Source organism: Dunckerocampus dactyliophorus, chromosome 18 (genome assembly GCF_027744805.1).
Source record: "Dunckerocampus dactyliophorus isolate RoL2022-P2 chromosome 18, RoL_Ddac_1.1, whole genome shotgun sequence".
NCBI classification, from domain to species: Eukaryota; Metazoa; Chordata; class Actinopteri; order Syngnathiformes; family Syngnathidae; genus Dunckerocampus; species Dunckerocampus dactyliophorus.
Window position 1 is genome coordinate 16,647,193 of NC_072836.1, and position 21,575 is coordinate 16,668,767.

Consider the following 21,575-nt stretch of genomic DNA (forward strand, 5'->3'; position numbering starts at 1 on the left):
CTGACACGTCATCCCTCCATCTGATTGTTACCATGGTGACATCCGCTCTCTTCTCCCCCCCCAGACGTCACATGACCTCTCCCTTCCCAGGTGTTTGGCTTGCGTCTGGCGGAGCGCATTGATTCGCTTGCACAGTGGGGCTCTTTGTGTGCCCGTCTGGGGGAGAACACTCAGCCCATCCTCTTCCCGCAGGTGGAACCCAAAACTTCACCCCAAAGGCCTCAATCTGCCTGTTAGCACCAAGAGGAATCCATTTGTGTTAAGCCACGGGTTGGTCACATGGAGCACAAGCAAATGCAGGCTGATAATCGCTTGTGTGCAGCGATTGTTTAGCTGTCCTGGGGAAGGTGCGGCCATGTTAAGCGGAAAGGCCGTTAAGTGACTAATAAGCTGCTGACTGCCAAGCAGCCACCCAGAGCATACACATGACACCCATGCTCCTTTTATTACCACTTATGTCCTGACACATTTGCAAAGTATTTTTTCCTTGCCGGTGGTGGTGTGAGGCTGTTAGTGGTTGTGTTAGATGATGCTGCATTTTAACAAAGCTTTGAAGTGTGGCTTCTAGTGTGTGTGTGTGTGTGTGTGTGTGTGTGTGTGTGTGTGTGTGTGCGCGCCTTCCATCACATCCTCACATTTCTTACCTTTCTTTCACGAACCCCCTTAAGAAATGAACAGAACAAGTTGTAATGTACAATATTTGAACGTGTTGCTCTGTATAAATAATATGAAGTGTGTTTTGACTTGTCAATCATACCACCTGCCTAATCAGGTTTAATTTGCTACAAGATTAGATTTTTATTTTTATAGCCACATCTCTAATTATGAATATCTCAGCGGTGCGTTCATCCTGTCTGTCTTTCTACGTCTCACTGCCGCTTCTCCTCCCTCAAGCCTAGTCATCAGGCGGAGGTGCAATCCCCACGCAGTGCGACCGGAATGAGAAACACAGGCAGCACAGAGACACCCTTCTCTCAGTTTTGCTTCAATACTTGCCGTCGCTATGACGACAGAGGATTTTAGATGGGTTGAGATGCGAAAGGGTTACTTGATGCTCTTCCTGTGTGTGTGTGTGTGTGTGTGTGTGTGTGTGTGTGTGTGTGTGTGTGTGTGTGTGTGTGTGTGTGTGTGTGTGTGTGTGTGTGTGTGTGTGTGTGTGTGTGTGTGTGTGTGTGTGTGTGTGTGTGTGTGTGTGTGTGTGTGTGTGTGCGTGCGTCTGTGTCTGTCTTTTTGTATGAGAGAAGCAGTAGGGAAGAAGAAGTCCCATGATGGATTTTAGTAACATACTGTGACTATATATGAATAGTACACGGTATTTGAAATTTTGGTTTTGTTTTTACATTTTCACCCCAATGTGGTTTGAGCAACTGAAGAATGTGTATTACCACTGAGGTGGCAGATACACAGATGTGGCGCGACAGCGATTTGCTGAAAAATTCCTAGATACACCTGTTCCACATCTTAAAGATCTATGCAGTTTTTACAGGAAGGTTTTGGGTACCGCACTATTTGATTTGTTTTTAGTTCAGTATTCAACACTGCAAAGTCAGCAGTGTATTGAGATTGTCAGTGCACGTTGGGTGACTTCACTTCGGCCTGTTTAACGCTTGTATTGTATGTATGTATGTAACGTTCAACATTTTGTTTATAATCGGCATTTATATCTACATCTTGCATTCTACATTGAATACTGTTTGTTATTAAAAACAATGATTTGATACTGACATCAGCAAAAAAAAAAAAAAAAGAGCATTGGATTATAACGGCCTGCATCTAAAATCTCCGATATTGGCACGCCGATAGAAGCAGTCGATTCCAGACTCCGCCCAACACGTCTATCCAGCAGCGCCTGGATAGAGCGCACATGATCACAACAACAGCGTGTGCTAACGTGTTAAAGTAGCAAGGAGTAGGAGTGATGTTGGCCATGTGTAATTTTCGTTAAAGTCAGAAAAAAACTGAACTGAAAACTGAAACTTGCAAGTGTCATGCACAAGTCTCGTGGTGGCACTTGGCATGGGCCGGTTACCGGTTTCAAGGTATACCACTAATGTATAAGGTATACCTCTGTGTGGCTTCCATGCAAACATATACCATCACCAAAAGTGAACTAAATACGTTGAGAAGTAGTTATAGTCTATTATTGTTGTGATAGTTAAACCCCTGTTAGTCATTCTTAGGTATATTTATCAAACGTTGGCCTCATTATCGCTCTACAATGTTGTTTTTCTTGTGTTACATGTCCAGACTGGAAACATGTTGATGTTGTCAGTGAACTAGACACCTTTTTTAATGGACTGACTCTTAATATATCTCTCATGGTACGCTCCATTACCGAGGGATATATTATATGAGGACGCACGCTCAGGGTTTTCCCATGCAACCAGACCAAAGTGGTTGGGCATGAGAGTCAAACTGTTAAACGATGTTCTAATGCAAATAAAATTGCTGAAGATTGAAATACTTGTATTTAAAGCCTGTATCTTGAAATATGGCAAATTCTTGTAAACTTAGATACTGTCTGGGACAGTAGAACCCCCTCCATTCCTCTCTGCAAGCAAAAATGTGCAGCCAGTAAATCACACAGCAGAGGCATGGATACTGTCTGTGTTTTCATTTTTCCTCGATTTCGCTCAGTATGGTGTCAGCAATTTCTTTTCGTTTATTGTCATTCTTCCGTTGTAAACGTTCCAGTTGCTGCTCCTCTGACACGTAGTGTCCAAGTTGCTATTTCATGAAAATGATGCTTGAGTGGTTTAGCAAAGTAAAGTAGTCTGTTGGGAGTATGGATAAAGAAGATAAACTTCCCGTTAACCTGCTCCCAGCTGGTCACTGGCTTCAGTCTGACCTTGGCAGGATGAGCAGATGTTCAAATCCCCTCAATATAAGCCTCCCACCAGCGTGCTGCTACATACATAGTTTGATTAACTCACTAGATCGCATATTTCAATCTGTCTGAATGCAATGTAAAGTTAAACACTGCTATGTTTCAATTCATGCACTTCCATACTCACTTGGCACTTTGAGGGCTTTTCTGTGCTGTTGTTACAGTGAATGAATTGTATGCAAACAATAGAAAAAAAGACCAAAGAAAATGCACAATCACTCATGCAGCATCGTGTCTGTTGTTCAGATGTGGCTTTGGTGGTGATACAAGTACATCTGTAAAGTAATGGACACTGCTCTATGGCTTACATCCATGGCTGACTCCATGCAGTGCAAGTCATCAGAGTAAGGTAGTGACAAAAAATATATAGAGTTGGATTGTGCAATATGGGTTCTTGCAGTACTGCAAGGTACGCATGAGCTGGTAACTGGTTTCAAGGTATATCACGGTATGAAAAAGTCAGTTTCAAAAGCACTAAATTTGTGTATTATACCATTCCTACAATATGAGAGAAAGTGGAGGTCCAGTGCGGTAAGTATGTGGCAATACTTTGTCACGTCCTGTGTTATTTCTCGCAGTTGGAACTGGGCTTTGGTGTTAAAACCGCAGGCGTTAGCTTCCTTGTTAGCATTGCACAGCGACGGTAGAGCCGCACTGTTGTCGGTCGACATGTTACTCACGTCGAGGCTCACCAAATGTGGAGATATGATTCAGAACAAGACCATTTTTAAAATTATGTTGTGGCCTTCTTGAGCCACTTGATGGCATTTATTTGCATGCAGACTTGCAGGATTAGACACATTACGGATGTGCAGTGTACATTAATACTCATTACATTTATAAATAAATAAATAAATTGATATGTTTTCTACGTTTGTAGTGGGAGGTGATCTTTGGAACTTGGTCATATTAAAAGTAGCTCGCTCGCTGAAAAAGTGTGGGCACTCCTGATGTAGCAGCCTTCTATTTTGCTGCGAGCCCTATGGACCGATTTAGTTGTCGGATAAATCTGTGGTATCTTTCTCTTAGTTTTACTATTCTTACTGTACTGCGTTTGAAAATTACAATTCTTTTAGCTTGATGTACATTTTCAGTTAATTTGGAGCTGTTAATAAACATACAGTATGTATAAGCCTGTCCTGTCATTTATCTGTTAATAAAATGCAGTGAAAATGGGTATATTTCAGACATACAGCAGTTGCAAATGGTGATTAATCATGATTAATTTGTAAACCATGATTAACCAGATTAAAACTTAAAACTACCCAGCCCTAGTTATAATTCATGTTCATCTGATTGTTTTTGGGGGAGATGAATCTAAGAGAAAGTCTAAATGGGAATCCTGATTGCTGCATTCCTTGCACTTTTCTTGAGCTACTCTGAACCTTCAGACTCCCAGTTGGCTCCCCTGCTACCACTTTCTTCCTGTGTTGCCCAGTCCGGCGGTTTTCAATCTTCTGTTTTCAGCTGTAATTCAACCCTGTATATGTTTTCCTAAGAAGCCTATATTGGTATAATTTTAGTGTTGCTTTCCTGCTCTGTGGCTCACAGAGAATTGCATATGCCCTTTTTATATGGTCCGTTGCTTTGGCTGAGTTGGTCATTGTGTGGGGACTCCTGACTGGTGCCCTTGATGTCTCCAAGAGCGTAGAACTTGTGGAAAGTCAGTCAAACGACTGCAATCTTCGTTTGGTGTCAGTGTACACCATCCATTAAAAATAAGAATATCTGCCACCTGTTCCTTACCGCTTAAAGCATGTGCAAGTGGTGCATATTTACATACACACCGTCGTCTGTGTTCCCGTTAATCATTATTTAGGAGTTGGATGGCAGCCACTTACACTCCGGGCCCTGTGTGCTCGAGCACGTGCATGGCTGTGTTCAAGCCGACTGGAAGCAATATATACCAGATGTTGTAGAAATGAGGCGGGTTTCTATGGAACGTAACACATTCCCAGGGATGTTTGCGGAAAGAAATTCTTCCTCATCTGCCAGGCATGTTCTGCACCCCCCCAAGCCCCAAGAGGTTTTTCGTCTAGTCTGTATTTAAAAAAAATAATTCTCCGCCTGTCTTTAACTGTCGCGCTGGTCATTAAACTCTTAATGTTTTATGTGTGTTTGTGTGCACAACACGCATACAGCATGTTTCACATCGATGAAGCAAGGGTTAGTGTGTTTCCGTTTTGATTTCAGAAGGCATGGGCACCACCCTCTGTTTCTTGTTCTTGGTGAGCAAAAAATGCTTCTGCTGGACCTCAAATAATGCAGCGTGATCCATAGACGTGTGTGCGCGTCTGAGTATGTGTGGAATGGGATGGAGAGGTAGATAAATATGCAGCGGCTGCAGATTGCATGGCTTAAACTGCAGTCTAGCACTATAGGTGTGCCTTTGTCTATTTGTGTGAATAAAGTCTGAATCCTCCCACCTGCACATGAGAAGCGGGGGGGGGGGGGCAGTCAGCAACAAACCACGGAGGTGGACCTCACATCGGGACGCTTGCGTGCTTGAAATGTGTGAAATGGGCTCATATGGAATTATGACGCCTGTCATCTTACAGTTTATATACTATGTTGGTGGAAATTGTGGATTGAATCATAAAATAAATATCCAACTATCTTGCATTTTCTCATCGTGGCTAAGAGCGTCAATAACTCTGCTGCAGAGAATACCTGGCGTCTCTTAGGAATATTACACTTGTTATTTTTAGATGATTTCATATCCAATTAACACCAGTATTTAATTAACCACAGAGTTTTCTAGAGTCGCCAGGTGTGTGGTCTACGATAGCAAATAAGGTCAAAAAACATTGTCATTAACCAGTGTGGCTGTAGTTAACCTCCTGATGTAGTTGTTAATAAATCCACGAGATATCAGTAGCTGCATTTTAAGTATAAGGAGTGGTCAGCATCCAACAGATTTATCTACATCAGCATGCACATTAAAATGTTGGTTGCTTTACTCAGCAGTCGGTGTGAAACTCATGCGCATCATTCATTTGACACACAGTTGTCAGTATCTCTAACTCATCAAAGGTGTTAATGTAAAACTAAGACGTTTGCTCCTTACAACATTGGTGCTATTGCTGCTGTGTTGTCCAATATACTTGTTAATATATGACCATATGGTCATAGAGAGCTACAGTATGTTTTCTTTTCTTTTTTTCCTAATGCACTCCAAATAATAAAGTGAAAAAATTAAGCTGTGACTTTTCAAATTTCGGAAATAATAGTCTCTCTCCAATTATCACCTGCCCCCATCCTAAAGGTTTACGTAAATAAACACCCCAACTATAATTAGAGCTTTTATTTATGGCAATAATATTTAGTTGGGTTCGAGATTTGTATTTTTAATTTGCAATTATGATTAGTAGAGAATATACAAGCCACTGTATGAATAAAATACTTAGAAATGTATTTTATACTCTATGCTCGCTGAAGGCTAGATCTCTCTTGTCTCGCATACAATGAGTCTGCTCTAAAAGCTTTCTCTCTATCTCTTTTATCTTTCTTTCGTCCCACCTCTTTTTGTCAGCAAACTTTTTTTTTCCCCCAGTCTCTAATTGTTTTCATATCCTTGTTAAACTTTGGTTCTAGAATGCTCCGTAGTGTATACAGTAGCACCTTCTCTTCAGCTTTACAGATGCCATGTGCGCTCTACAGAGCGATGGCAGGTTGGATGTGTTAGTAGTGCAGATACAGCCCCCTGTTATTAACTCCTAAGGGGAATAATATTGAGTGTGCCGAAATAAATCACAATCACTGCTCTTACTGCTGTTGAATGTTATCAGCTCTTTACAGTTCTACTGTATTAGTTTCCAGACCGAGCCCATTTATCACTAATAGAAACTAAGCTTGACTCACTGCCCGTAGCTGTTAATCCAGATGCCCAGGTGGTGACGGAGCTTCCTCACCTTCCTCATCTAGAGCTTACTCAATCACAAACTCACAAACACGCACCAACAACATTAGAGCAGGGTGCATGGCGTTTATCTTAATGTGGTACCCTTTCCTGTAAGTTGACATTATCAGGAATCCTAATTTAATTATGGTCAGTGAAATCAATTATACTTATCTAAATAAAATCGGAATGAGGCAAATATACAGTAATCTTTAGTTTTATTGCGGTGAATTTTTTCCCCCAGACTTGACGGTGATAAGCAAATTTCCGTGAAGTAGGATTCCTTGTTTGTAAATGAACTATTTTTATAGTTGGAGCTTAAAAAACCTGTTTACCTTCTAAATACAGTTTTCAACATCCGCTGGACATGAAATGACACCCCTATAGCCACCTTTACACTCATATTACCCAATATAGCAGACCTAATAAGAGAAAATAAGCAATTTAAGACATAAATAAGACTCGTGCTTGTGTGTGTCACTATAAATGTGTTCGGGTGCCAAGAGAGCAGAGTTGCGGGCAGACGGGAAGTGACGTCGGGAGTTGAGAGTAGAGTTTTAGCTTAGCTTAGTTTTAGGTTACGATCCCAACAGTAGCCCGTGTTTTCATGAGGGATTTTTACGAAGGATTATTGTGCCTGTTGTGAAATCATTCAAACCTGCAATAAAAGCCTGTTGTCCCGGCAGTCAAGTCTGGTGCTTGTGTGTCTCACCGAACATGGCAGTGACATTACTGACACCAAGTGACCAGTGTAGAATACTACATACGTATCATTTACGACATCTTTGAATGAGTCTTCCGAATGCATTATATTTGTATTTTACTTCATTTAGCCATTTTTATGTTTAACTGAATGAAAAAAATAATTAGTAAGATGTAAAATTTGCTTAAATATTTGCTAATAGGCTGCTCATATATTTTTTGAAAAACTATGATAAAGTGAAGCTGCATAATTTGAAGCACAAACTGTGAGGGATGACTGTATTTCTATTGCCTTCCCGTCCGGGTGCTGACATTCACGAAACAAATATGACTAAGGACTGTGAAAGTTTTCCAGTAAATTATCAGTAATTGCCTCTGATTGAACAGTTCTTCTGTATACAGATTGGATACCTAAAACTCAATGATTAGCCTTTGTATATACATGTGATTTAAATAGCGTTAATTAACGTGCCTTTTTTTCTTTTCCAGTTTTGTGTGCCAAAAACCTCGTCAAGAAGGATTTCTTCCGTAAGTACCATCCAAATGTGTTTTTTTATGAGCCTATTTGGGTGTATGTTCTTTATAAATGTACTGTAAAGGTATTTTGAGATTAGGAAATGTGGGTCATGTCGGTCTGATAAAATTCATGCTGTCAGCTTGTGCTAGACATCAGCACGCCATTTGCACAGATGTGAATGGTTTACTAAAAATAAAATAACTCTTTGGAAGAGGAAGGCATATTGTCTACAAAGAGCCCCTGTCATGTTTCACACAAAAAGACAGAGTAACACTCAAGTTTTATTTTTGACTTTCTGTCTCAGTAATAAAGTCATTGTTGGATAAATATGTGACGGCTTCCAGAAAACTAAAATAGAATGAATACACTTTCGGTGTCTTGTAACTACTTTGTGCTAACTGGTCACTTTATTTTCCCTTTCCTTGGGAAATTGTCCGTGTGTTGTGTTGTGTTTTGGTGTGTTTGGGTCAGGCTGTCATGGTGAATGAGCATGTAAAGGTCTAGTGCTCACTCAGGTGGTTTCTGCGGTGCCCATTCCTGCCATTCCAGTGCTGAGGAGCTGAGCAAACATTCAGTTTAGGGAGTCCGTAGAGAGTTGCATTGAGACCACAGATAAGACTGTCTGTGCATGTCTGCGACTCCATAATAGCGCTCTGATTTTGTTCATGTGCTGTGTGGTATTGTGCAAACCTCTCTCTCTTCTTCCATCTTCCTTGGCATTCACCATTAATCATTTCACATTGGTTGATGTTGTAGGCCTAGTATGCATTATCTTTGTTTGAATGAGTTAAGCACAATGTTAAATATAACAATAAAAGGACATCCCTACTGATAGTCTGCATAAATATACACAAACAGCAAAACAAACATACAAGCTGTTAGAAAAATTAGATATTCTGTTTACATATGTCGCCCACCAAATAAGTGGCTGAATTTGTGCTTGGTCACTCTTGTACTGTAGATACAACGTCATATATTTTCTGTCTTCTATCTTTATTAAACGAGAAAACAACTGTTAACTAACACTCTAAGCCCTACAAATGCCTCACACACTTATTAATGGCATTTTTGATTGTAAAATGTATAGATACCCACCACTAGTGAATAATAACGAAAGATGATCAATAGGAGAACAGATAGAATCAGAAGCACAGTCTAGCCTTTAGGCCAGTTGTCTACCATGACTACCATTATCCACAGGGAGACATTTTGAGGTCAAAACGGTCAAGTATTTTATCGTTTCAGCCTCTCATCCACACGGAAACGGCATTCTGGTTGCCCTGAAACGTTTTTTTTTTTTTTAAACTGCTTCCAGAGTGGGGAAATCTGAAAACGGCAGCTTCTCGTATATACGGCCGAACTGCTGTTTTTCAGAAACGATGTCACTGATCCGTCGTTGTCACGTGACCAGAATTGAGATTTGACAACAAGGCAACATAATATCGGAACATTTCGACGAACATGACTCACCCCAGGCGACATTCTCCTAATATTTTGTTGTCTTTTTCTCCAAAATGACTCAAAGTAATTCCACTCCATTGTAAGTCTAGATGAGCCTTGGAACCCGGAAGACGACGGACTTCTGCGCATGCGTTCTTTCTTCTTGTATAGTTTGGTGTGTCACATGCTTCTGTCTGCGTGTCTGTATACAGCGCCACACGTAGGTGTGCCTTGTGTATTACATTGTTTTCACCCAGTGATCCCTTCCTGTCTGGATGCAACTATTTAATAATCACATCAATGTGACATTACTGATGCCTGGTGACCACAATACTACATATGACTTGTCTTCCAATATTTTTGGACTGACAGAAGTGTCAAGTTCTTTTAGACTTGAGCCAGCCTGCACTTGAAAAGGCTGAGAAGATCATCGGGAACGCTTTATCAACTCAACGGCAGTAGTTTTTCTTGAGTTTTATTTCACACTTCAACTATTAACAGGAGCTTGTCAGGTTCGGTTGATAACCTTGAATCAACGAGGAATAGCATCAAATTACTACTCAAGACTAAACACAGTTGTAACTTAGGAACAACAATAGTTGGTACATACCAGTGGTCTCTCCGATTTCTTGTTACAATCGTTTGCTTTAAATAGCGGTGTCTCTTCGTTGTCCTCTAAATTTACCAATTATTTCCTCTCTACAACCACCTAGCATCATACAATGCATGTCATAAGTATGTCACAGGTATCAAACAAGTCTTTGCATCATATTTGTATCAGAGGTTTGAAAGACATGCATTTTTAGCATTATAATTGTCATAACAATTATCATACTCTATGATGATACACGTACAGTGATGTTCAGTCATGTGATGCTTATTTTTAGCAATATTTTCTAAGGAAAGCCAAATGCGACCAAACATAGGCCACAGTCAACCATGAAACAGCAATCATTTATTAAAGAATTTAGGAAAAAACGCAATAGAGGAAGGGAGTGAAGTTTGAATCGCAATGTAGCGAGGGATGGTTGTATTGTTCAACGGAACAGTTGATTTTAAAGTTTTTGCTGTTTTCACCAGTCACCAACAATTAAAACCCCGACCTACAGAAAAGCAGAAAATCCATATTTCTGTCTAATGTATGTTTCTTAGACGTAGCAAAAGACAATGCAGGTTAATTTAACAATTAAAAGCAGCCCGAGCCTCATCTCATCCACTGCTGTCGCTCAGTTGTTTCTATTGAAATGCAGTTCACCTTAATGTGGCGTTACTTTGTTCTCCCTCCAGGTCTCCCAGATCCTTTTGCTAAGGTGGTTGTGGATGGTTCGGGGCAATGCCACTCGACAGACACTGTGAGGAACACACTTGATCCCAAGTGGAATCAACACTACGACCTGTGAGTTGCCTGTTTTAATGTATTGGAACTGAACAAGCACAGGAGCCTTTCAATGTCTATGGCTCCCTATTTAACCTTAGTACATTTAGAAGCGTCAACGTCGGCAGGAAGAGCAGTAAAAAGCTTGCACTTTTCTCGACACACCGGTATGACATAACCTTCAATGCCAGTGAGTCTAAAAACGTCTCTTGGAACAGTATTTCATCCACAGAAATAGACTCTAGTAGTATTTTCTTCCACATGCATGTCCAGCATATGTACTCTGATCTCCGTTTCCAAAGATGGCTTGTCCTGTGAAAGTAACCTGGGGGAGAAAAAAAACAGAGCGCATGAGTGAAAATGTGAGAGTGAAAGTTTCCAATGTTTATCCGAACGTCGTGCGTAGCCAGCAGGAGGAGGAAGCGCATGTCTCCGTTTGTTTGGTTGCTCGGGATACCGGACTTGACATTGCCAATAAATTAGCCATTTATGTCACATTTGACTTGAAGGGGAAAGTCATATGCATATATTTACATTTTAAGCGTATAATGACGAGTAGCAGACAGACTCAGCATGCTTCCTTTTGGACTGAATGAATTAGAATTTTTTTCAGACAAGTAAAATAGCCCTTCATAACTAACTATTATATTTATTGATTAAGTTTGGCTGTGGTTAATCAAGGACTGGGAATTCCAATTAATGTTTCCCATAAGATATAATGAAGAAGTTATGATCTTAAGTAACTGGCGGCTGCGAAAAAGTTGCAATGCCACAGAGAGATATGGCGGTACTTGTTAGCCGCACTCACAAACATATTATAATGGGACTGTCTGTGTAGTTTATCATTGCATTATCATTGCATGGTGTACATTAGTTACCGCCACCTAACCATCACAAGTGTTTGGCCTCGATGGAAGTTTGCCATCTTTTTTTTTTTTTTTTTTTAAACATACAGTTGTCCCTTGACCTGCATGTCTGTGTATGTTATTAAACATGAGCGGTATGCCAGACTAATGAATTTTATTGTACGGAGGCTGTTGCAGATGACCGGGAATTTATAGTACTTCCCTCCTGCCATGTCTGTCTGACCTAGCCACAGTCTCACATCGCACCCCAGACAGGCATTTGGCATTGACTCAAAATGTCCAGACGTCTTACTCACAGACTATTGTTTCATATCCTTTTTTGTAACTGCCGTGATAATTACAGTGGGATGCACTTCTGTCTAATATAAAGAGACAACTTTTATTCAGAAGGACTAGGCCCACACAAGTACATGTCTCAGCACAGATTTAGTCAAACTCAAGTTGATATAGTAAGGAACGGGGACTAGAGCATTTTAATGGCTTGATGAATCAAACAAGATATATTTAATTAATTATTAAGGATTATATATGTTTTTTGAAAAAGGAAAAGAGCATGTCCTCACAGAGCAATGAATACCTACCTATCTTCTGCACTGTCCTCCCTGCGCCGTGCAGGTGTTGTTCACATGAGGCATCAAAGTGCACTGCGTAACTCTGTGTTATGCACTAATGATTTGTGTCGTTTTTTTGTCTGCCTGCGAGTATCAGCGGTACAAGTTGTATCAAATTATATTTTCTCCTCAGTTACATCGGGAAATCAGATTCCATCACTATCAGCGTGTGGAACCACAAGAAGATTCACAAGAAACAAGGTGCTGGCTTCCTGGGATGTGTTCGCCTTTTATCAAATGCTATCAACCGCCTTAAAGACACAGGCTGTAAGTAATACCTCACTTTACCTGCCCAGTGACATTTTAATATATGTTGTAATGTTGCGTATATTATGATTGTCGTATTTTCCAGACTACAGGTCGCATTTTTTTTTTCATGGTTTGGTTGGTCCTGCGATTTATACTCCAGAGCGACGTATGCTTTTCTTTTTCATTGTGCATTTTTGGCTGGCGCAATTTATAACTCGGAGCGACTGATAGTCCGGAAAATAATATGTTAGGGCTGGGCAATATGGGCTAAAACTCATATCCCGATATATTTAGATTGGAAAAAAAAAAAGATTCTATATACTGTGTGCGTGTGTGTGTGTGTGTGTGTGTGTATATGTATGTATGTATATATATATATATATATATATATATATATATATATATATAGACACAGTCAAAGCCAACCATGTGTGCAAAGTTGTTTTATTAAAATGTAAAAAATGTTATAGAAAAATAGCCGCTGTAATAAAATAGCCCATTCTCTTTTTGAAGTAAATAAAGAAAAAGTGAAATATAATCTACAATCATAAGCAGGCTGCACTCACAGTAGCCCATGGTGACAGACGGTAAACATGGTTTATACTGTGTTTTTTCCGCTGTCCGCTGTCGCTCGGCCTGGCGAAAGGAGTGTGTGGCTCAAAGGTAACAGCTGCTTCTGAGTGTAAACAATCTCCTCATCAAATCCAGTCTATATCGATATGAACGATATGCTTGTTTTTGATATTGTGCTTGAAAGAAATATTGGTATTTAAAAAATATCGATATATCGCCCAGCCCTAATATATATAACAAATATGTTGGTAAAAGATATTGGTGTCAATACACCTCCAGTAAAATGGGAACCAGAGGTTAAATGCTAACTAGGATAGCTGCCAGTGGTGTTCGGAATTGCTCATTAGACCTGACACAGGTCATAGCGCTTTGTAAGTGGGGTCAACCTTTTTACCCATAGAGCAGGAAGAGCCAAACAACATAACCCTGTCATTACAGTAAAATGTCTTGGGTCAGAAGCTAACTGGATTAATGAAAGGTCTCTGCAATGGCAGTCAGTCCTAACTTCATGATAAATGGTTTGTATTAAGGTACTCCAAACATCTCCATTCAGTCATGCACAATGATTGCAGATAAAGCCATGTAAGACAACAATGTAATGCACACGCACAAAGAGCAACTCACGGTTGGTTCAAAGATACTGATGGGAGGAGCTGAGGGAGAACCTTCCAGTTGCTAGGCAGCCACTGCACCACCTAAGCTACACTGCCCCTATTGTGGGCTGAGGTGGTACCTGTTTTTTGACCAAAAAAAAGGGCTGTCCCAATGCTTTTCTTAGACAAGGTTGTTCTCCTGGAGTGACACAGGAAACCTGAACCTTTTGCCACAGCTGTGAGTGGTTTGCCACCGCTGGCCGCCTCCTCACCCCTCGGTTTCCTCCATCAGTTTCCTTCATAGACTGGCATGCCTGCACACCGCGAGAGAGAACAAGAGAGCGCCTTTGGGGACTAGCTTCCCTCTATATCTGTCTGTTGATCTAGACAACCAGTCATTTCATGCAGACATGCATCATGGTGCAACTTTAGACTTGCAGTCTGGCCGTCCTCTTTTGTGTATTAGTCAGTCTCGCATCTTTCGCAGAAGTGGTAGCTTTGTCCCCCAGCCACCGGCCCTAAACAGAGCACTGGCGTTGCTTCAACATTTGTGTATAATTGTAGAGTTTGTTGGGTTGTGCTTTTACATTCATGTATAATTGCAAAGGGTTCTGTGTTCCTTGTCTTTGTTTGTACTGCTGCCTGTGTATTTAAAATGCAATCCACAAATCTGCATTCCTGCAGATATCCATGTGTGTTTTGTGTTTGTGGCTGCTGACCTCCCGCCAGCCTTGTAATGGTTTGACCATCGCCTGTTTTGGTCCCTGTTTAGTCTAGACAGACATCCTGGGTTGATCTGCATGACACCCAGACAGCAGAGATAGTGGCCATTTTCATGTCTGCTGGCAACATGGACATTTTTTTTCTTCCTGCCTGATGTCTCTCTCTCTTTTTCTCATTCCAGTCTTTTAAGAACTTTAGACAAAGAGTTTCCAGACTTGGCAGGAGTTTGTGTCCATGCTAAGTCAGAGCAGAATAGTGCAGGCTTTGTACTTGACATTTGTCAAATGTTTGACCTTTGCATTTGAACTGAAGCCTGGTGCGCAGTCAGATTTTACAGCCTGTGGACATTGGAAAGACCAGAGCATCTGTTTTGGGACACCCCCAATATGTGGCTTGCAGACGGGTGAAGCTATGCCGCATAAGGGTGTAATTGAGGTAGTGAGGTAGATGATACACAGGAGTAAGACTTCCCCAACGGGTCGCACTTGTTTACTGTTGAATGTTTACATGTAGCTCCCTGAAACTGATGAGTCCTCTCTTCCACCATCTGATCTTCCCTACTCTGCTCTCATTTCCTGTTTGTCTCTCCACTCGCGCTCAATTTGTTTTCCCTCTGTCTTTGCATCTGTATTCCCTTCACAGACCAGAGGCTAGACTTGAATAAGCTGAGTCCAAATGACAGCGACACAGTCAGAGGCCAGATAGTGGGTGAGTTCACAAGGACACACTATCAGTAATCACTTCAAATAAATATTTGTGTTGCATGTTATTGTTACTCTAAAAGCTGTCACATTTTTATTACAGTCTTTGTTTAAAATGTAGTGTCAGATTTCACAACGCCAGACCGTACACATGAATGTATATGGCTGGATTCTGTTCCAGAATAACACAAGTGGTCTTGCACTATAATCTGCTGTCTAGTAATTCCAGTGTGTGCATCTGTCTGCCATGTGTTGCTGCAGTGAGCTTGCAGTCCAGGGACCGGATAGGCACAGGAGGCCCTGTTGTAGACTGCAGTCGACTGTTTGACAATGATCTTCCAGATGGGTGAGTCTGTTGGGGGGAGTTCTCTTATCGTCTTTTTAGTGCAGCCTGAAGCTGCGGTATATGAAATATGGACATTCCGAGAGAGCCGCCAGACAGAACGCCACTGGACAGTTCTGCGGCTACATAACTATGTCCGCTCACTGCTGCGCACGTGTATGTTTCTGCTGCCAGCTGGGAGGAGAGAAGAACTGCGTCTGGACGAATCCAGTACTTGAACCACATCACACGCACCACACAGTGGGAGAGGCCGACCAGGTGAGTCCCAAGTACAGCCCATTTGAACATCCAAATTGGAGGACTGTGAACAAAGTGCTTTATCCATATTGATCCAGGTGTTTGACTATTTTTCCAACTCCCCCCGTGTGCCTCTCAGACCTGCGTCAGAGTACTCAAGCCCCGGACGGCCACTTAGCTGCATCGTGGATGAGAACACTCCCATTAGCACGAACGGTGCCACGCCCACCACAGCATTGCCGCCCAGTGACGGTGACCAGCGGGCCCAGGAGAGGCGTGTTCGCTCCCAGAGGCACCGCAACTACATGAGCAGAACACACCTGCACACCCCGCCGGACCTCCCTGAGGGCTATGGTTAGTAGGACAGCCGTCACTTGTTTTTCACAGTTTATTGGTTCCAGACCGGACCGCAATAAATGCATTTTTGGAAGTAGGATTCAAAATGAGTAAATTGAATATTTTCATAGTTACAGAAAACCTTTTTATGACCATCTAAATAATTTTTTTTACATTATTAGAGCCCTGTCGACATGAAATAACACCCCTAAAGTCACCTTTACACTTGTAATACCCAATATAGTAGACATAATGATATAGTAGACATAGACAGTCGACAAGTCACAGATACTGTATTACACTTCATATCACATCTTCTGAATGCATTATACACTTGTCCCTCACTATATCACGGTTCAAATATTGCTCCCTCACTCAATTGAGGTTTTTCATAAATTCAATAAGTAATAAATGATTACTGTTTTGTGGTTAACTATGGCCCATTATTAGTCAAAAAATATTTAAATACAAAATAGTTATATGTAGTAAGTTATATGTAGTATTCTGGCCACTAGGCGTCAGTAATGACACAAATCATTGATGAGACACGATGTTACATCACGTTACCATCACACTGCATGGAGTCAGCCATGACCTGCCCGGCATGATAGCGTGAAAAAAGTTCTCCTATTCCGTGGCCGTTTCTTGTGTCCCTGCAGTGATCCCGTAGCCTGCGCATTAGCAATGTGGCATAAACAAAGACTAATAGGAGTGTAAAGGTGACTATAGGGGTGTTATTTCATGTCTACTGGGCTACGAAAATATTCCATTTATCAATTCCGAAACCTACTTCACGGAAATTCAGTTTTCACAGTCAGGTCTGGAACCAATTAACCGCGATAAACGAGGGACAACAGTATTTGTATTTTCTTACGTAGACATACAATTTGCTTAAATATGCCTTTTTTATTTTATTTTTTTAACTAATAGATCGTAGTAAACCACGAAACAGCGATCATTTATTAATTTATTATTCAAAAACCGCAATAGAGTGAGGCTGTGATATTCAAACCACAATGTAGCGGTGGATGACTGGATTGCAGTTTTCTACCACATTGGTAAATCACAAGAAGTACCTACCTCTGAATCATTTATTATGCACTACTTAGCATAAAAATGTAGAAATTGTCTTCCTTCCCCAGTGCCCCATATTATGTAATAACGTCATATGGTGTCGTACCATCAAGTAGATGATAAAGATAAATGATAAAGAGTATAACACGATAATGTATTTATTGCAACAAACATGAATCCAAAAGCCTCTGACATAGTAAGAAAAAATATCTTTTTATGCGGGCCGCATACTGAAAAATCAAAGGATGCAGGGACCATTTTGATATTTTTCATTTTGCAAAATAGAATAAAACCAATCAAGTATGCTAAAAAATGATATATACGGTATTTAAAGAAAAAATAGCCTGCATGTCAGCTTTGTGTTATTAGCAGTAACATTTCAACCTTTTCTATGTTTTTGCTGTTGTACTTGTACTTGTATTTTTAGAATGTGCTGCTTTTTAGAATACACCCCTGTATAGATGGGCAAAGGTAAGTCAGTTTTAAACCTTGATTCCAGCTATTAAAAATTACAGTTGAAATTCTTATATTAATTAAAATTAAAAAAAATAGTCAGTCTTAATAGTAACTATTTGTAATGTGTCTTAATGGTTTATTGCAAAGGGCTGCGTATTCATAAGTGACTTTATGAAGATAATCACAAAGATTATACAAATTATACAAAAATAATGACACTAACAGAGTGCAACTTCAGTATTTTTTTTTTTAATATATTAATAATTAAACGTCATCAGATGGAAGTTGTAGCTAGTGAGTGAGCGTGCTTATAAATGACAGTCAGCTTAATTGTATGAATATTGTGCACACTACTAATTTGTCCTGTTATCTTAAAAATATATAGCTAACACAATCCCTTTACAGCAAGATTAGTGGTGTTCATGAAGGGCTGTATGATTTCATATATTCTCGTGACACTACAATATAGCAAGACAGTATTCTCTGTATTTCACCCTCCACTGTGAATCGTGTCATCATTGTAATTGTGTCGTGTTAATTGCTTTGACCCTGTCCTCCTCCTCCCTGCTGAACACTGTGCTCAGTAAACCAGCTAATCTGAGCCCTCATTCAGTCCGCAAGCTCACTGATGATGCTGCAGCTCCACACAAGGAGCCTGTAATACTGGCTCCATTTTAGACAATCTAATTGAGTTGATCTAGCTGTTAAAGGCTGGCGGACGCCATTCGCTCCCCCCCACCTCTGTCGCTTTTCTGCACACACTCAAACAATCAGACGTATTCATGTAAAAGCAAACACACACACACACACACACACCAGCTGCAACCCTCCACACATCTTTGGGAGGTTTGTTTATCCTCACAGGATTTTTCGTCAGAAATGTTTTGGAGCTGTAGAAGCATATCATAGCCTTGCCCTCCGTGCCTCAGATTAGGAGGTTGCTGGTCTCTCAAGGCTTTTTCTCCTTCCTCAGTTCTTTTGGCACTGCCTCTAAAATCTGTCAGCAGCTCTGATTCTTCTCATGTAAGCACACGCCAGCTAGAAGTTGTCACGTGACACAGACGGTGCATTAGGTTGTGTGTACAAGCATGTTAAAACAGGGTGGTAGTCCAAAGGGTTGCCATATAGGAGCTCTCAAGTGGCAGTTTAACAATTACTTTGATCATCCCCCCCTTTTTTTTGTCACCCAACAGAACAGAGGACCACACAGCAAGGCCAAGTGTACTTCCTCCATACTCAGACAGGTGTCAGCACATGGCACGACCCCAGAGTACCCAGGTACTGTATGTGCACTGCAGAATCTGTCAAATCATGAAAAAGACACGTTTTCAATATCTATGGTGCGTTCACCATAAAAACAAACTCGAGTCCGTTTGCAGTCTACTTGAACATGAACCGGAACAAACAAGTGAACCAAGAGACCACCTGAGAAATGGATCTCACGCCGACTGGTACACCAAGCGTACCAACGCACCAAAATACCGGATTTGATTGATGTCACCGAACGCGACCGTAGCCAGCAGAAAGCTGAGTGAGAATCATGAAAAAATAAGAGTTAAGTGCATACAGTACTTAAACGTACCTCACTCTTTTCAACCAAGGTGTTCGTTACAGTTTGGTGAGGTCGCAGGAAATGCCGTCTTCTTGTAGCGCATCAAACAAACAGTGCTACCAGAGCAAACGGACCAGAGTTCGCTTTAACTCAAGGAACTGGGGAAAAATTCCGCCATAGAAACAAAAGTTCTACAAGCTTATGTAACACAGAAGACATCATGTTGTTTTGGATGTGCAAGTTTTTTTCCACGTCACATATGCAGCCCAGTTGTGGTGCAGCTTGAAACATATGCTCAACTGAGCGTTATTTGTCCCGCTAAAACCCTAGCCACGCTAGAGGCGGAATGAGTCGGAATGCTCTTCTTTGTTAGTGGTTTAATGTGTTGTTTTCTGTTCTGTCTTACGTCAGAGATCTGAGTAATGTGAATTGTGAGGAATTGGGTCCTCTTCCTCCTGGATGGGAGATACGTAACACCGCCACAGGAAGAGTTTACTTTGTTGACCACAACAATCGAACGACGCAGTTCACCGACCCTCGCCTCTCTGCCAACTTGCATCGAGTCCTGAAGTGAGTTTTGACCTTTTGTACCCTCCTATCATCAGGGAATCATTACACGGGACTTGAAAGTAAAACAAAAAGCGTGTTTGGGTTTTATTTCCTGGATTCAGATTTCTTTGTTTTGCGTTTGCAGTCCAAGCTCCAATGGCTCTCGAGGAGGCATTGAAAGTCAGAATGTGAGGTAAGGATTGTTTTTCATACCAGGAAGCCCCTGTTGCACACTGTCACACATTCCTTTCGACTTCTATTTTTTTCTTTTCAAACAAGCATTGCCTACTTCAGCCTTGTAGAGTTTCTGATCGTAAAGGGTTTAGTGCGCTGTCCGTCAGAAAGCAAGTGTTGGCAAGACGTGTGACAGGAGAGTGGAAAGAAGTGACGATAACTGTGGAGCATCTTACATCCCGCAAACGGCACACAAATAGAATGCCCAAGTCTGTTAATGAATTTTGTGTGTGTGTGTTTTTCAGTCCATCTGTGCATGGTTTATGTGTTGGTTTATGCTCAAAGGCACGGGCCAAGCATGTGTTCAGAATGTCTGCGCCTATGCAGCTGTTCAAACACCTACTGTGCTGTTAACGTCCATAGAATTACCCATAGGCCCTTGCTTCATGAAGATGGAGCAGTGGACGTTTGCCTTGGAGGGCCTCCTCTGCTTGACCTCATTCCGCTCTCTGCAGAGACTGAATGCATTGCGAAGAGATCAGGTTTCTTCTCTTCCCGTTCACTTGGATCATGCCGGGATTTTCTATGAGTTTTTCTTTTTCTCATCTGTTGTCCCCTGCAAAGTCTTAAAAATCTATCCTGGCACGGCACATCAGAAGAAGGTAGAAGGTTTTTTTCATAAGTGAGATTATGCTCAGAGGTCAGTTGTTTATTCTGGTAAAATGGAACACGTTGAAGACTTAAAATGTGTGAGGTTACAACGATGACATTCAGTCTCTATTCTGACTATGTTTAGAATTGCGTAGTTTTGTGCTCAATCATGATGTAAGAAGTTTATCACACATAATTCATTCATTCATTTTCTATGCAGTTTATTGGCGGGGTATGCTGGAGCCTATCCCAGCTGATTTAGCACGAGAGACGGGGTACACCCTGGACTGGGCACATATAGATTCATTCAAATTCACAATCATGATGTAAGACAATTTAGAGTCACCAGTTAACCTAACATGCGTGTTTTGGACATGTGGGAGGAAACTGGAGTACCTGAAGAAAGCCCACGCACGGGGGGAACATGCAAACTCAAACACAGATCTTCCAGATATCCTGACTGTGTGGCCAACATGCTAACCACTTGGTCACCGTGCCACATAAGTAAAGTAATAAAATAATGCGGTCAAGTGCCGCATCCAGTGGTTATTCAATCACATGAATATCATTGTTTAAATATTATCAAATGCAGTGGATCCCCACGCATTCGCATTTCAGCATTCACAGCGCCACAAATTCAGATTTTTGGTCACTTAAATTTTTTTTTATTTTTTTTAACTAGGCCGTTTCTTCCACAGAAAACATCTCTTTCACTCTGATTCACTAATGTGATACTACAGGTAAAAAGTACAGCATACATGTACCACTGTTTAAAAAAAAACCCCAAAAAAAACAACACAATTTTTATGTTTGTCTTTATGCTTCACTGATGATTTTTCGCCAGGCGTTGATATTTCGCGCTTTGTTCAGCGGCCCTGGAATGCACCATACTTGCTGTGAGACACAAAAGTGAAACAATCTGGCCTCAAAACTGGCAGCAAGATTACCGCAAGTTAAAATGATCGTAAATCGAAACTGGAGTTACAACGTGCAAGCAGTATGGATTATGTCGACGCAGCCTGGAGAAATGCCTTCTCTGACAGCCAACCGAGACAACGCAGAAGCCTG

General features: G+C 41.1%; 1 protein-coding gene across 2 annotated transcripts in view; it reads left to right on the top strand.

Annotated features, from left to right (window-relative positions):
* smurf2 (SMAD specific E3 ubiquitin protein ligase 2) overlaps positions 1-21,575 on the top strand; it is a 56,283-nt gene that overhangs the window by 20,415 nt on the left and 14,293 nt on the right. For both annotated transcript variants that reach the window (XM_054758908.1, XM_054758909.1), the window contains 10 exons: positions 7,977-8,015; positions 10,732-10,840; positions 12,430-12,563; positions 15,077-15,142; positions 15,397-15,481; positions 15,653-15,736; positions 15,855-16,069; positions 18,775-18,859; positions 19,545-19,703; positions 19,828-19,875. In XM_054758908.1, coding sequence (XP_054614883.1) covers positions 7,977-8,015; positions 10,732-10,840; positions 12,430-12,563; positions 15,077-15,142; positions 15,397-15,481; positions 15,653-15,736; positions 15,855-16,069; positions 18,775-18,859; positions 19,545-19,703; positions 19,828-19,875 — 1,024 coding nt within the window. The remainder of the gene's footprint in view (positions 1-7,976; positions 8,016-10,731; positions 10,841-12,429; positions 12,564-15,076; positions 15,143-15,396; positions 15,482-15,652; positions 15,737-15,854; positions 16,070-18,774; positions 18,860-19,544; positions 19,704-19,827; positions 19,876-21,575) is intronic.